The sequence below is a fragment of the Branchiostoma floridae genome, chromosome 3, assembly GCF_000003815.2.
Source record: "Branchiostoma floridae strain S238N-H82 chromosome 3, Bfl_VNyyK, whole genome shotgun sequence".
Classification (NCBI taxonomy): domain Eukaryota; kingdom Metazoa; phylum Chordata; class Leptocardii; order Amphioxiformes; family Branchiostomatidae; genus Branchiostoma; species Branchiostoma floridae.
The window spans coordinates 11,000,154-11,017,016 of NC_049981.1; the positions used below are offsets into that span (position 1 = coordinate 11,000,154).

General features: G+C 46.0%; 2 protein-coding genes across 5 annotated transcripts in view; one reads left to right on the plus strand and one right to left on the minus strand.

Moving 5' to 3' along the window:
• Positions 1-16,863, plus strand: part of LOC118412423 — a 30,118-nt gene that overhangs the window by 626 nt on the left and 12,629 nt on the right. The window contains exon 1 of one of the 4 annotated variants that reach the window (XM_035815275.1): positions 5,556-5,616. The exons of 2 other annotated variants lie outside the window; for them this stretch is intronic. The gene's annotated coding sequence lies outside the window, so the exon portion shown is untranslated. Of the gene's footprint in view, positions 1-5,555; positions 5,617-5,642; positions 5,782-16,863 lie in introns of those variants that run through there. One more of the 4 variants, XM_035815276.1, reaches the window with a different exon arrangement.
• LOC118412434 (transcription initiation factor TFIID subunit 4-like) lies at positions 14,175-16,294 on the minus strand. Its single transcript, XM_035815303.1, has 2 exons — positions 15,745-16,294; positions 14,175-15,699 (listed from the first exon to the last, which is right to left on the minus strand). Exons 1-2 carry the CDS (start codon positions 15,899-15,901, stop codon positions 14,213-14,215), a joined length of 1,644 nt encoding a protein of 547 aa, XP_035671196.1. The 5' UTR covers positions 15,902-16,294; the 3' UTR covers positions 14,175-14,212.

The following is a 16,863-nucleotide window of genomic DNA, read 5'->3' on the forward strand; positions in this document are numbered from 1 at the left end:
GAGCCGAACCTCTGCTTGAAGATTAGATAGCGTATTTAGGGGATGGGTTTAGGACAATTATATGTAACGATATTGGTCACCTTTTTGTGCCTAGTGGCACATAGGGTAGAAAGTTTCCTTGCTGTTTATGTAGCAGAATATATCTTTACAGCCTCAGAAATTGCTGTCACTTTCCATTTAACGTGTTCGAGGCAACTCCTCTAACACGAGCCCCCATTTTACGTCAAAATACGGTTACAGCCCTAAACTGAAGAGATGCCCTACCCAGGATTGAACCGCGGTATATATATATATATATTATTGCCGTTGTTTGTATCGATTGTTCTAAGGTTGACGTTTCATGCACAAGCATAATCTCTAAGCAGATATTGGGGTAGAAAATCGCACCATGTTCTTACCGACCGGTATTGTTGTATGTAGTCACGTAGTGCCTATCAGAAATGCCCGAAAAATGTTACGATTTACATCAATATCTTTTTGGGTACAATGTACTCTCTTTTAGGCCTGGAAAATTCAACTTTATGTTTGCAATGTTGGTCCTGAAAATAATCTAATCGATAGGTAGGGATTCTCTTTCTTCATATATCGGTTTCGTACAGTTCAGCAAAATAAAACTGAAATTCACCAGGGAGCTGATATCTTCATAAACAGAAATGAGAAGAACATGATAAAAACTGATTTTGCCTTGTTTTTATCACTCAGATGTCAAATAAAAAAAAATTATGCCCCTTGCCGACCAATAAGGCTTGGGTCGGCAAATTTTCTAGGGTCGGTCGGGTAACCGACAACACCACATCTTTTCCTATGCCTTATATTCACGGTTGAGTATATGCGCGTCTCTAACAATGCCCGGCCACTCTATGCATGAAATGCTTTTTCATTACTGTCAGTTGTGTGATATCGATAGTATCACACAGTGTTAAGTTTCAATTTGCGTGTATAGGTCTAAATCAATAATGATGGTTTATCCATAAAACATATTACTGGACAAAAAATGCTTTGAACTGCATGATACTTGGTTACAAAAATGTCATCGTTATAAAAACAAATACTGTGCACACGAAGAAAATAATAATAGTTGATGTTTGATGTGGTAGATATCTAGTCATGGTTTGCGTGTATCTTTAGTTGTTACATCTAAGCTACGTAAGTACATTGAATCCTCTTGAGCATGGGAACTATTTTGCTATAATTGGCCGAAGCATAAGCTTGTATATCATGTGAGTAGTGCTGGTAAAATATAGTGTGTGAGTTGGGACATACTCTACAATTGTTACATCCAAGCGAACAATTGATATTCTTCCGCTGAATTAAGCTACTCTCTTGTAGACTACACCAGAACAAAGCATAGTTTACGGTAGCGATTTGAATGGAAGATATTGCGACTGATAACTTTCAAAACACGCTACATCGCTGAACACATATTGCGCAGTTATTCATATTTTCTTGCGTGGGCGTTTGCCGTTCGCTTTTTTTTACATACAATTTCCTGATTTTGTACTGCAGTTCAATTGTTCGTGACGCAAGACTTGCATTCAGAATATCTATAACTAGAATTCTAGTTTTGGGTGGCATACATTGTCTTAGACTGTCCTTTTTTCCAAACAATAATTTCATCGGGTTGGTACGTCATAGGATAGTAGTGTTTTCTTTTACACAACCAGTACATAAACTTTTTTTTGTTTCTACAAGACAGAGAGCACTTGTCTAGCAAAATAAATTCACTGGGTCTCTGTACCCAGTTCACTAACCGTTACACGTTCAATCACAAGTTTGTTTTTCAGTTCTAATCCAGAAGCTTCTAAAATTGATTTTTTGTCCACTTGTTATAACCCTTATTTATCTTCATAAGACTTTGGATGAATGAATAGAAATCACCCATCTAGCATGCGCAGTGGTTTGGCTTCGGCTAGTTCTGACGTGTTTTTCAGGCTATTTTGTACTATTTTCGTTATGTCCCCCGACCGACAAAAACGCCTTAATACGTCAACAGCAGCCGGAGCCGAACTTCTCATTGGAGAATAGATAGAAATAGCTTCTTGTACAGCTTGTTCAATTGCTTTCTGTATTGATTCAGTGGTGTCCAGGCCTAGGCTCTAACAGGTGTCAGTGTCCCGCTTGGCTACCCGTCCAGCGCGGGGTAAGCTTTGGTCTGGATGAAACCCGATCCTCTCAGTCTTTGAATAATTGAAATGTTGCATGCGCTTGCAGTAAAGTGATACTGAAATCATTCTTAGATTAGTTTTCTTAGGTATTTCATTTTCTATACAAATAAGGCGACGTTTGGATACTCATCTCATTTGTTCTATCCCTAAGTCTAGCGATTGGACCGTTAGGGCACCGCAAAGGGTTTGGCAACCAGTTTTACACACCCTTCTCTGTTTGTTTTTCTTCTTGATGTTTCACTTATGATTTGTGTAAATACCTATCCATACTCTAATATCATCCTCCAATCTTTTCCGTTTCTTCCTCTCTAGACAGTTTCTTGTGTGATAATTTTTAGTATTCCTCATGCCCATGACACGTAGCCGTACCAATTCAGTTTTCTTAATTATCTTTACTCTGGTATAATATGTCATGGTATGGAACGATGTTTTGCTTGTCTCTGTTGTTACTGAACGCTGAGGGCTGTCACAAAATGACAACTAATCTGTATGGTGCATGACAAAGACAGCGAGCGCTCGCTTTATTTTAACGAGCAAACTAACGAAGTTAAATGGAAAATTTCTTGATACTAAAAGTTAAATTATAGATAACAGACAACATGCTATCGAATGGAGAACGCCTTTGAAATCCCGATATGTAAACTTCGCTTCAGCAACAATTTAAGTATGTCTGTGTGGATAAAGTCCAATAAAGTCTTAATCATACGTGCACGCCTTGCTTCTATATAACATGACCACGGCACGTACAGGACAAAAGATACAAAACCCGGAACGTTCTGTTGCAGTACCAAGGTCAGCCACAGGAGTCCCTAAATCAACCTTGACCTTTGGGTCTATAACATCCACCAACATATGTGCATACCAAATATCTTCACAATCCATCCAGAGGTTCTTATGATATTACCCCGTGTACTCTCAGACACACACAGATAATGGAGTCAAAAACTATACCTCCATTTTTCACTGAGATATCAATAATATATCCAGCTGTTGTTTTCGTGAAAACACAATTTCTGATGGAACATTTCACATTCCCGTGCGGTCGTTGACCCCTTGATAGCGTCAAAAGTGACAATACACCCAGATTTCTCTGTATACAACAGGCTGGTATGCCGTACAGATAAGTAAGGTCGTTGTGATTGGCTGATCGGTTTGTGAACCAAAGGTGTAGCTGTCGATTTCTATCTTATGTCACCATCTCGCTGATAGGCGCCTGGGATAATCTTCAATCAGTGTGGTCCCAGTGTGTTTGCATGTCCTTTGGGTGTGTTTTCCATGAATTTCATTTCATTGCGTTTTTCTCTGTTCATTGCACCACGAGCTTAAATTGTCGGAGGTTCGAACCCCGCCTGGGCACTGTGTGAGGTAGCATATTAAAGTTCTTTCGGATGGTGACGTGAAGTCTATGGCCCCTTGCAGTAGAGAGTTTCAGGCGTTAGACCTCTGCACGCTATTAAAGAACCCAGCACAGTTATTGAGGAATGCCCCAGCGCACAGGAGTATCACGCAGCGAAAGCAGGGGTGTAGACATCTATACTTGTCAGTCACGGTACATTGCGTAGAAAACTGACAACCCAGTCTTAGATTCAAAATTCATTTGTGGCCTCATCGAGCGTCTTTGAGGAAAAAAACCTCCTATTTTCTATATTTTCATCTTCGTCACTCGAAAATGATAATAATCAACTCACGATCTCACGGAGCTGTCCATAAGGGCTGACGTCATAGATATCACGGATGCTGTTTACCACACGGATGGTGACGTCATTGGATAAGTGTCGTTTGTTGCTTGAAAGGTTGAAAATCGTCTGAGTGGAGAGGTTAATGACACTTTATTCATCGGAAATCTCATCCTCACAGTCATCATTCTCCAAGCAGACGATTTCCGTTTCAGCATATCGAGAAAGCAGTTGGAACAGAAAATTACAGCTCGAAAAACCTAACGATTTAGCCTTCATAACATTTTCTTTTAGAGATTAATGAATGTTATAAGAGGATATTCACTTTTGATACTTGGCGCAAGCTTGGCGCAACATGGGTAAGGATTATGAATATATAAGTTGCGCCATTTGGCTCAGTCCAGTAACATTACCGCTTGAAATCCTAACGGGAATGAACACCTGTACCTGACGTGTAGGGGTGTACGTGTACGTGTGCGTAGCCGGATGTTTGGGTTTGGGCCGACGTGCCGACAGGCAAGGCTGCAGTAATCCGCAAAATACGCACAATGTGGTTAAGGTAAAGGTAAAAAAAACCCTCTCTATACACGTAGTCACACTGCACTAAATCCCATCATTCAGTATGCGTCAGGATGCGTAAGTAATGAAAATGAATAAATTTGTACCTCTTTATCCGTCAAAACATACGCACGCACGCACACACACACACAAAACACGCACACACACACACACACATACCATTTTCACGGAGGCAATAAACAATGCACCCTATACAACACATGTACGTAATTAGTATAAATCTAAAGTGCGAATATCAAATGGCAGATTTCAATCAGCATTAGCCCCCCAATTAAGGAGGTCATATGAGATAACCCCCTTGCCCTGATACTCGCTAATTGGCAATCATTTTGACGGAAGTGGATTCAATTGATAAAAGCTTTTACACATTGGGTAGGCCATACGATAGTAACCATTTGGTTCCAAAATCTATCCAACTGTTGTCTTTCATCTAAGATCAACGACACGTGGCTTTCCGTTTGTACCAGTAAATGTTTTCATGCCCACTTTGTCAGTCTCACTATCATATTCATGGCTTAACGTATGCGAAGGTGTGCACGTCAAAGTATTTTTGCCCTCTGTAACGTTAGAAGATAACGATTGATATCCATTCTTTTTTTTCTTCGAGCCCTGTTTGTGTATGGTGTGTGGGGTGGTATTAGTGCTTTCGGATGGGGACGGCAATCCGGCGGCCCCGTGTATAAATCAACTTCATGGGTGGAACCGTTTTCTGGGTGTCAATTGAGAGTCCTAACTCAAGATGCTGTGGATCTATCCTAACGATATTTGGTATGTAGGTAGTGATCGGGAAAACGAAGGTCAAGTTTTATAAATGCCCACCTTGACGTTTTCCAGGATATTGCAGCGGAACGTTAACTCCAGGTTTTGATTTTTTTTTTTTTTTTGAAACCCCACAACCTAGTTATTGTATTGCTTCGGCCGTATAGATTAATACCCCACGTTAATTCTGTCCTTTGTTATAATGGAAAATCCCAATGTCATCCGATCTCGCGTGCACAAAGATTAACGAGACACCTGCTTTCTATCTCATTTGCATAAAACGCTTTTGAAATCAGCAGGTGACCACGTGACTTTCAACCAATTAAAAGCTCAGATTGGACCGAGTGCAAGAACACTGCTGTAGACAACTGTAGAGTATTGTGATACCAAAGCCTGGTGGCAATGAGAACGGTCTTCAACATTGGTACTCATAGCAGGTGAGTCTTGTGATAACATGTGATCCAGACTGTTGCCATACGCCACGGTCTACACGGAATAGCTCCTCGGCACCAGGAATAACTTGTCCCCGAGGATGCTTCAGCCCCACCGCCCTGAAGAAGGTACTTAGCTGTGTAGGCCCTTGGAAAAAGTCTGGACTCCAGGTTAGTCTTGTCTTGCAAATAATGCGCACCTGAAATTCGAACACCTTTTTTTCAGTTTCATTGGTTAGTCTTGTAAATAATATTCACTTGACATTTTTTTTCTATTTCATGGGTACCTGTTTGGAGCCCCTGCATTTTCAAGTTACCGGATATATGATAGAACCTCATTTGTCATTGAAACAAACGCGCACTCTTCTTTAGTCAGACATAAGACGTAAGATAGTTTCAGAGCTCTGTCAGAGCTCTGTCAGGCTTTCGACATTTCTAGCTTAGTCCAAACTTTATGTTAAGTGTCCAGCTTCAAAAGCTACTGTTCGGAACATACCATTCTTTTTATTACAAGTTGTTATATATCTTTCCATCTATCTATCTTTCCATCTATCTATCTGTATGTATATCTATCTACATGTATTGTACGTCTATCTATCTATTCATATATCTACCTCTCTATCTGTTTCCATCGCAATTTCTGAGAATATTGTGTATTCTCTTGAAAAAGATGGAACACGTACATGTGTGTAACAAAAACCTGTGTTTGTGCGCTTACGTAGACATGGTAAAGGTAATTCACCATGGCCATTACACAAAGATTTGGGAACAAATCCCTTGTGGTTACTGGAACAAATGTGTAGTACTTTCTATACCAACTTTCTCACAGTACATGGGAACACAGGCAGCTGATAACGTATTGATCTGCTTACAAACTAGAGCAAAACAAAATAGTACATGCACAAGGGGCACTGTGTACCGCGGTATGCATGGAACCATTTAGGTACAGGATCTAAACATCAGTTGTACCTGTATCTAAAGAACATGACTGAACACAAGTGGATTTCTTTTTTTTAGACTACAGACAGATACATTAATGCCCATAGCTGTATCCGTAAAGTTGTTTAGATACAGGTCCGGACTTGAACAGCAAGTACGCATATATGTTCCTACATAAACTAAAACACCAGTGGATATCATTAACCCTATTCAGACCGGGCTTTTTTGGTCATCCCTGGACCGGGGGGGGGGGGCTTTTGAGGCCCTCCACTTCTAAGTCCTATAACTCTAAAACGACGTGCCGTAGGGCCACCAAATTTTTAGGACATAATGTCGACATAATATCTGGCAAGTAGGTGACGTTTGACGTTACGTTGACGTAAGATGACGTAATTATGACGTCATCAATTTGATTATATTGGCCAAACCCATGAAAAAGGGGTATTATCAGAAAACTTCAAGTTATGCTACAAAAATGTAACAACAAGTGCAGATAACAGAATAATAATGTTTGTTACGTCTTGCGTTGCCCATAGCAACATCAATGACGTCAATATGACGTCATAAAATGACGTCATGCACATCTAAGATACGAGTTGGGCTCCGCCATATTATATCCACCACCTTGAATTTTTTTAAATACTTTTTTTGCAACAAATAATCACAAAGGGCAATGGAAATAGACTAAATTCATTCATTTAGATGGTTTTTCATGAAAAAATACCAGGTAGCTACGAATTTTAAGGGATAATTAGCTTGTTATTCTTGATCTGGCCATTCGGTCCGCCATCTTGGATTTTGGGCTGATGACGTCATAAAATTAGCATAATTTATGCATATATAATTTTGAAAGATATGCTAAATAATATAAGATTTTATTTATGTAACAAAATAGCAGTAATATAGCAAATAAATGTGAAAAATACATTGTTAGAACCAAAAATAGTGATTTTTGGCAAAACTGCCTGTCAACAAACGGTTGCCATGGCAACAAGAAAAAATGGAAAATTTGTCAAACTTCGTAAAATTGTTGCCAACAATATTTTAGGAAAACTCACCAAATTTGGTGGCTCTAGCGTAAGTCGTTCTGGCGTTATGGGACATCAAAGTTAGCGCGGGCCTCAAAAGCCCCCCCCCCCCGGTCTGAATAGGGTTAAAAGAGGTGCGCACATGTACCGAAACAACCGTAAATGTACATGAAATGTATAGGTAACGGTAGGCCCCTGAACATAATGAGACAGTTAGAAATCCGTCCGAAGTTACGGGTGTACCGAAGTTAGGGGACCCGCCGTTGCACATCCCTTAGCTAGTACAAGGGAATCACTGTCAAAAGAACAACTAAGCATTAACAGTGCAATTAAAAAACAATATTTAATGTTAGTCAGATCTGTTATGATCGTAATTCTACTGTTGTGTGTGTAGTCATATCCGTTTTGAGTACATTAGAATTATCATGGGAGCGAGTCACTGGAGACCCGACATCTTAGAACACGCCTTAAAGCACGAATAAAGGTTGCGTTTTATCAGGAATGTATGTTTTACGTACGCTTAAAGATCACCTTTCATGTGCGGTCAGTAAAGGGTCTATCTTCATAAATTTGACTAAACTCTCTCCATTAAATCCTCTTGTGACCACCTTTTCTTGTAAACGCAGGTCTACAAAGACAGTGTTTCATCTCCTTTTAGAATAGCCTTAAGAGGTTTTATTTCTGACTGAATCGCCCAGCAACAAACGATGTTTTGCACACAACAAACCATCAGCAAGCCTGGATACGTTCGGAAAAACATCAGCGCCATTACATCTCATATTATGTTACCGCCTAATTTCCTTTCATGTCTTGTATTATTCACGTTCTGCTCCTAATATAGTTCGCGGCCGGGTCACTCACGTCTTAGTGCTTCACTCAAGCGTCATCGTTACCATGGCAACTGGCAAGCGCCAGTTGTGTGAAATCTGAGACAATTCTTCAGTCTAACATATGCATGTTGTTGTATGTACCACGATATACATGGAACTGTTGCACAATGTATAGTACAGAACTCGGAAATTAATTGACTTTGTCTAGAGGTTATGTTTTCGGTACCGTTTGTTGCTAGCGTGAGTCGAGAAGCTATAAATGGATCCTGGTTATATTTGAAAGGTGGATAGAGGCTGATAAAACGAAGGTCAAGTTCGATAATGGTCTTCCTAGCCACTTTCTACGGCACAGCATCGGAACTTCCGAGTTTAATATCTCGTGTTCTGGACATGCTCTGGTCGTGATATTCGTTGTTATAGGGGGTAATAAAGAAACTTTTTGGTTGACGATTTCTGAGGAAATGCGTTCGTGATGTAGGTTTGGGCCTCCTAGCGGATCTCTTAGGAACTACAGTCGCGGACAAACCTGTGCTGACGAAAACCATGCATTCATGATATTTCTATTTGTGTCGTAATTTGGCATGGTATGCAGTCCAGATAACATTAGTATTTTTAACGTTCTACGAACTGCGAATATATATAGTTTGCATATTCTTGACAACAGAAAGAAGATTTGGCATATGTCCCGTCGTACTTAGCGAATGGATGATTCCATTACTGGTGGGGGTGCTTTTATTCAGTACTAACAACAGCCATTCCTGACCCGCCGTTGCTGGGATAGGGGTAAGAGGTAGGCATGTCGTTTCCGTACCCGAGCTTTTCTATAGTATAGAGTACACGTAACACATTTCCTTTTGTTGCGTATGATAAACTTCCTATCGCCTTGGAGACTGTTATGTGAGGAAGCATTCTCTTTGATACACTCCTGCAGTGACGTCCATAATCTGTGGTTGTGTCTGCATAGTAACAAAGCAAAAACCACACAGTAGTTTCATGTGTGCGCGTTATGCTTTGATGACGCTATCGTGCAATGCTTATTGATTCGTGTCGATTGGAATGTGGAGCCGGAAGGGGTATACATTTTCACGCTCAGAAATACGCCACAATTTTCAGACCTGATTTAAGGTATGTTTTCCCACCTTTATACTACTATAAAGCATAAATGGCACCCAGTAGCTTTTAATAATTACGGATTCAAACTTACGTTAACTTTATCGTCAGTGCTGAAGTTGTGCAAGGTAGTGTAAGTGATGACTTACTGGGAGTAAACACTCATACGAATTGAAGAGACTGGACTCAGAAGTTGGAAGAACTCGGGTCTGTATATTGCTTATGTCGTGACGTGTGCAAAGCTTGACCTCTCAGGGTCACCAGACTGACCTACTCTAAACGGGGGTGTTTCTCACTCCTTACATTCTTCCCCCCTACGAAACGACACTTCTCCTGAAGTGAACAATTAACAACCATAACATGTACCAACTAAATGAACGATGTCGCTAATCTACGTTCAACATGAGATAGATATATATATTAAAAAAAATACGGCTTATAACGATAGACAACTGGAACTGTTATAAACTGGAGTAAGTCCGGCTGCGTGTTACAGTTCTGTGAGTAGATCCACGGTGAGTCCGGGTCCAAATATCGGAAGTTGTCCCACAGAAGACCCTTGTCAATCAAGGGGTGAATTAATCCAGCGATGCAGTATGTCCTGCGGGAGACCCTTGTCCATCAAGGGATGAACTAATCTGACACTGTAGTGAGTTCTCCTGCCGGTGCTGCAGTATGTCCTGCGGAAGACCCTTGTCAATAAAGGGGTGAACTAATCCAACACTGTAGTGAGTTCCGCAAGAAACCCTTGTTCCTCAAGGGATGAATTAATCCAAGTAGCTCAGTCCATCACAAAGTCTTCATATCTCGTGGGTGCACGCACCCTGCGGCCTCTTGTTGTTGTTGCGTGGTTGGCAGGAACTGGGTGTGCAGGAACTCTCCCTTGGGCCGGTGAGTTTGGTGCGACATTATTGTGACGATCCGGCGGTGGTGCGCGCTGTGCAACCCCCGCTTGTTGTCGGCGGTTCGGCGAATCGCATCGCTTGAGTCGATTGTAGTGTACAATCTCTATTTTGTGCGTGGCGTCATGTTCTATACGATACGTGACTCCTGGTTCGTTGCCCTGTTGGAGTCGCTCGACAACAGTGTAGGGTCCCTTCCAACCAGGCTTGAGCTTCTGTCTGCTAGTAGTGGGGTCATCTAGCCAGACTCTGTCGCCCGCACGATATGGTGTATGTCTCACAGTGGCGTCATAGGCTGACTTTTGCTTGTGGCTTGCCCGCTGTGCATTTTGTCGCACCTGCTTAAAAGCTGTCCGGAGACTAGTCGTCAATGATCGGGCATACGATGACGCTGACTGGGGTGACGTTTGTGGGTTTCCACCGAGTGCTACGTCTGCGGGTAAGTTCGCTTCCCTCCCGTGGGCCAGGAAGAACGGTGTGAAACCTGTTGAGGCGTGCACCGATGTATTGTAAGCGAGCAGGACGTGCGGGAGATGGTCATCCCAGTCATCACCGTTACTGGAAACATACTTGGAGAGCATTTGCTTCAGCGTTCGATTGAAACGTTCGACTAACCCGTCTCCTTGCGGGTGGTACGAAGTTGTACGGCTTTTATCGATGCCGAAGGAGTCGTATAGGGCTTTCATGGTGTCGGCTTCAAACTGGCGGCCTTTGTCAGAATGTAAGCCAGAGGGCACGCCATGCTCACGGATGTAGTCCTTGAAAATGACCTGGGCTACTGAGGAGGCATCTTGGCGCGTCAGGGGATATGCATTGACATACTTGGTGAAGAAATCCTGTAGCACCAGGCAATAGCGGTGGCCACGTTTCGAGGTAGGTAGTTCGGTCAGATCCATGGCTACCTTCTCAAAGGGGCGACATACACGGATCGGTACTAAGGGCGCACGAGCCGAAGGCGTTGGTGTTGACCGTGTTGCACATTTGACACATGCCCTGCACCACTTCTTGACCTGTTGTGTCATTCCAGGCCAATAAAATCGGATATATACGCGTTGCAGTGTTTTGGAGGGGCCCAAATGGCCTGACAAGGGTCCATTGTGCAGTTCCTTCAGAATGGTAGGTATTAAAGACTTGGGCGCCACACGCTGGTGGAGGACGCGGTAGTTGGGTTTCCATCTACGGTATAGAATGCCGCTCCTAACGATCAGATTTGGGTACTGGTGCCACAACGATTTGAGGCAGCGTCCGCGACGTTGGACGGCGTCGAATGGGGGCCGGCCCCGTCGTCGACGTTTCCACCGCAGGACTTCCGATATGTCCGGGTCTGCTGCTTGCGCCCGTCGTAGATTACGGGGTGACAAGGATTCATCCGGCGGGTCGCTCGGCTGCGGCAGTGGTGGTTGATCATCAGGAGGGTCCCTCCGCGTTGCTGCTGTTTGTTCTGTCGAAGGATCGCTGGTTAGGGTCGACGTTTGATCAATGGCGGCCACGGGTGAGGAACGGTGATCAACAGGTCGGTCGCCCGGCAGGAGTGGCGGTTGACTTTCAGAAGGGTCATTCTGTGACGGCGACGACTGTTCAGCCACAGGGTCCTTGGGTCGGCTCGGTGGTTGGTCAACGGCGGTCACAGGAGTTCCTTGGCGAGTGAGGGCATCAGCATTGCTGTTGGCTTTTCCTGCGCGGTAATCAAGGTCGAACTTGTAGGTAGACAGTTCTACGGCCCATCGACTACGCCTGCCGGTTGGGTCGTGTGCAGTGAGTTTATTGGACCACCCCAGTAGGGGCTTGTGGTCAGTCAAGACAGTAAAGCGCCGTCCTGCCAGGTAAGTGCGAAAGTAGCGGACGCTCCACACAATGGCCCACATTTCTCGGTCGAATGTAGCCCATCGCCTCTCCTGTGCAGACAGTGTACGACTGGCGTATGCGATCACTTGCTCACCTAGATCAGTGGTCTGGGATAGCACTGCCCCGACGGCGACGTCCGACGCATCCGTATGTAGTGCGAATGGTAAGTCGAAGTCCGGATATGCCAATACAGGTGGAGATGTCAACGCTTCGCGTAGGGTTTCGAAGGCTGTCTGGCAATCTGCCGACCAGGTAAAAGACGAGCCCTTTCTGGTCAGGACCTGAAGAGGCTCAGCAATCTTGGCGAAGTTGCGTATGAATTTCCGATAGTATGACGCCAGTCCGAGGAAGGATCGTACATGGGCGGTTGATGTCGGGGTAGGCCAGTTGCTGACCTTATCCGTGTTGGTCGGATCTGGTTGGACGCCATGTCGCGAGACCACATGGCCAAGAAAGCGAACTTCTGGCTGTGCGAACTTGCACTTGTCAGCATTGAGTTTCAAGTTGGCTGAACGGAAACGCGACAAGACTTCCTCCAGGATCTTCAGATGTTCATCAAAGGTGCGGGAAAAGAGGATGATGTCATCCAGGTAGGCCAGACATGATCTCCAGTCTAATCCCGCTAGGAGGAGTTCCATCAACCGTTGAAACGTGGACGGCGCGTTGGTAAGTCCGAACGGCATGACAGTGAAGTGATACAAACCGCGGCTGGTCGTGAAAGCGGTCTTCTCTCTGTCGTCTTGGTGGATGGGCACCTGCCAGTACCCAGCAGTCATGTCTAGTGTGGTAAAATATGCTGCACCTGACAGTGCGTCAATTGTGTCATCCGTACGCGGAAGTGGGTGGGCGTCTTTTACCGTTGCCATATTCAGTTTGCGATAGTCCACACAGAATCGATGGGTACCGTTTTTCTTCCGAACCAGGACAACTGGAGAGGCCCATGGACTCTGACTGGGCTCGATGACTCCTGCCTCGAGCATCTCTGTGACCTGGCGTTGGACCTCGGCTTGACGGTGGACCGGCATCCTGTGTGGCCGTTGTTTGATTGGTCGGTCATCATGGGTAAAGATGCGATGTTGTGCCAGGGACGTGCGCCCCCTGTCTCCTGGGTGGCGGCTGAAGACATCGGAGTAGCGTTGGAGGGTGTCTGTGAGTTGGCGTGCCTCATCTGGGGAGAGGTGGGTGGTGTCTACCCGTGGGGTAGCGGTTGTGGCAAGGTGATCTTCTTCTGCAATGTCGTCATTCTCTAAAGGTAGGAATGAGCCCAGTGGCATGGCTGCTTTCAGTGTGACCGGCTCATCCGAGGTGTTCGTCACTTCACATATGGTTTCAGAATTGTTGACAGTGGCAACCGTTCGGGCAATGGCAAGACCTTTGTCAGCGTAGGAGCGTGGTTCCAGTAACCCAGTGTAGTCATTGGGAATGGGTTGTGTTGCCATGCGGGGTGTAAGCAGCACTGGTATCGTCATGACGGAACGCGGGGGTACTAAAGTGGTGCGACAAACCGACGCATGACAAACTGTGGGACGTAGTTGAGATGCTGTCAGGAGTGGTAGGCATTGTCCACCGATAGTCAGGGTACCCGCACCAGCGTCGAGAATGGCACTTTGGGAGATGCAGAAATCCCAACCGAGAAGGGCAGGTTGATCTGCATTGCGGACCACATGGACGGGGTGGGTTGTTTCGCAGTCGCCTAGACGGACATGCAGGTCGATAACTCCAACAGTGTCCAACACTTGACCGGTGACCGACTGTGCAGGCATAAACTGTTTGCGTAGTTGTTGGGAGCGCAGATGTGGGATGGAGTTATACAGTTGTTCGCTAATAAGAGAAATGGCAGATCCAGTATCGATAAGTGTGTTCGTGGCTAATCCCTCCAGGATGGCGGAAATGTGAGATGTGGGCGTGGAACTGCTGGAGGGTGGCTGGGTGGGGGCCTGCGTATGGTCTACTGATGCCCGGCCCGCGGCATCAGAGGGAGGTCGTTTCCCTGCTCGGCAAATCGGACGGTTCTGGGAGAGGAGCGTGAGCGGATGTGGTCAGAAGGCGACTGGCGGTATGGCGAACGGGAACGAGAGTCAGTGTATTGACGGGATGGGGAGCTGGGGCGGTCACTTCCCGACGAACGAGATGGGGATCGGCCACGGATGTTGGCTGGTTCGGTGTAAGGTGAGTGTGGACGATCGTTAGTGGAGGAACGGTACGGTGAGCGGGAGCGATGGTCCGCGGCTCGGTACGGAGAGGTGGGCCGGTTGTTGTCCGACGACCGGAAGGGGGAACGTGGACGGCTGTTAGCCGGGGAGCGGTATGGCGAGCGAGAACGGTCGCTGGATGGCGGCCGGAAAGGTGAGACGGAGCGGCCCCGGGAGCTGGATGTCTGAGACAGCTGCTGGCGTTGGAGGAGGGTAGTGAGAATGTGGACCTGTTCGGTCAGGCCAGCCACTGCCATTTGTAAATCGTCCCGCTGGACAGAGTTCACGGTATTCTCACAAGTGTCCTGCTGGGCGTTGACAGCCACTGCCTGTTCATGCCGGGTGGCGATCTCAACAGCCTTGTTGATGGTGAGAGCGCCGCTCTCCATCACCCGGAGTCGGGTGGCAGGGTCAACTCCCTGGATGAAAAGCTGGAGGGTCTGGCCCAGGATGGCCGGCTCGTTGTATGTCGGGTAAGCACGCTTGACCAGGCTTGTGAGCTCTGTAGCGAACACCAGGAAGGACTCACCTGGTTGGCGCCGACGCTGAGCTAAGGCTTGTCGGAATGTGAAGATATACCTGTCCTGGCTGAAAGCTTGTGACAGGGCCGCAAGGAGTTTGGGGTAATCACGGCGCACGTCCTGGTCGAGGCCCTGGATATAATTTAGTGCAGGTCCATCGAGAAACGTGGGGAGGATACGAACTCGGACATCAGGGGTATACTGGTGTGCGTCGGCGTAGACCTCAAATTTACCCAGCCAGACAGAGAAGTCTTCAGTGGCGTTGCCAAGGAAGCGGTCAGGTAAGTGTGTTTTGAGGTGGGGTGTAGCCGCTGGAACAGGCACTGCCGGTGCACTATAGTGGTAGTTGGGATACTGTAGATACTGTGTCGATGTAGAGGTTAGAGTGGCCGGGGACGGCTGTCGAGGGTGGGGAGTAGCACCAGGCGCACGATATGGGTATTGGAGATACTGCGCAGAAGTCGTGGAGGTAGTTGTCAGGGGCAACGACGTGCCTGGTGGTGGCTGTGCCTGGACGGCAGGCGCACGACATGTGTGGTGGGAATATTGTGTAGACGTTGCGGAGGTGGAGGTCTGGGGCACAGACGTACCTTGTGGTGGTAGCTGGAACGTGGCCCGGGGCACAGATGTACCTGGTGGTGGTGGTAGCTGGGACGTGGCCTGGGGCACAGATGTACCTGGTGGTGGTGGTAGCTGGTACGTGGCCTGGGGCACAGATGTACCTGGTGGTGGTGGTAGCTGGTACGTGGCCTGGGGCACAGATGTACCTGGTGGTGGTGGTAGCTGTTCTTGAGCCATAACAGCAGGAACAGAGGTAGTAGGACCAGGAAACTGCGGTGAGAGACCTCCATGTGTGACGGAAGCCGAGCTGTGGGAGTAGTTGGGGAAAGAAACTTCCGAGTCCACCTCAAGAACGTAAGACATGGTGAAGGCAGGTCACGATGTCGGTGATTGGGAATGAGACAGTGTCCTACCTGGTCAGGGAGTGGCGGACAGGCGGCAGGAAGCGTGCGAAGGGACTCACGTGCGCCTGTCTGGTGGGAGGGGGGCGAACATCAGCGTAGTTGTGTTGAGCGCTTGTGCCGGCGCCGATGAAGAACGACATGCGTTATCGACGGTCGAAGGTTCGGACACTGCTGCCACCAATGTAAGTGATGACTTACTGGGAGTAAACACTCATACGAATTGAAGAGACTGGACTCAGAAGTTGGAAGAACTCGGGTCTGTATATTGCTTATGTCGTGACGTGTGCAAAGCTTGACCTCTCAGGGTCACCAGACTGACCTACTCTAAACGGGGGTGTTTCTCACTCCTTACAGTAGTTCCTTTGTTCAAATAAAGGGTCAAATAACCTATAAACCGTGGAACATAGCTACGGCCGAGACGGACTCCGTAGGTTGCAAACTGTACTGTATGGTTGGCTTTCTCATCCGGTATGTTATTCAGTCTATTTTTACTATTCTTCTAGCAATCTGGTTTGAGTCTGGTTTCTGAGTGCACAAGAACACGGGATTTTATTATCATAAAACAGTTTGCTTTGTCCCTGGTGCTGAAAATAATGTTCTTATACCGCGTGCGATTCAGCCAGATTGGCGTCTACTACTCTAACATCTGCTTGACAACCATCGATACCACTTGACTACTCATGTCTAATGCGTTTGCGATAAGTCAAGAGTACACTTAGCGGCCTTTCGCTCGCCGGGTTCGCCAAGGACACGATTCAAAACAAATGCACTCCTCTTTTAACGGTCCTCTTCCATTTTGACATGCACGTGCCAAGCAGTGACACCAATATGGTATTTTGTAATTTACTAAAAATTAGAAAATAGAACAATAGCCCAGTATATAGCAGCCTTGTAAAATTGATACTAAACATTTTTTTCTGT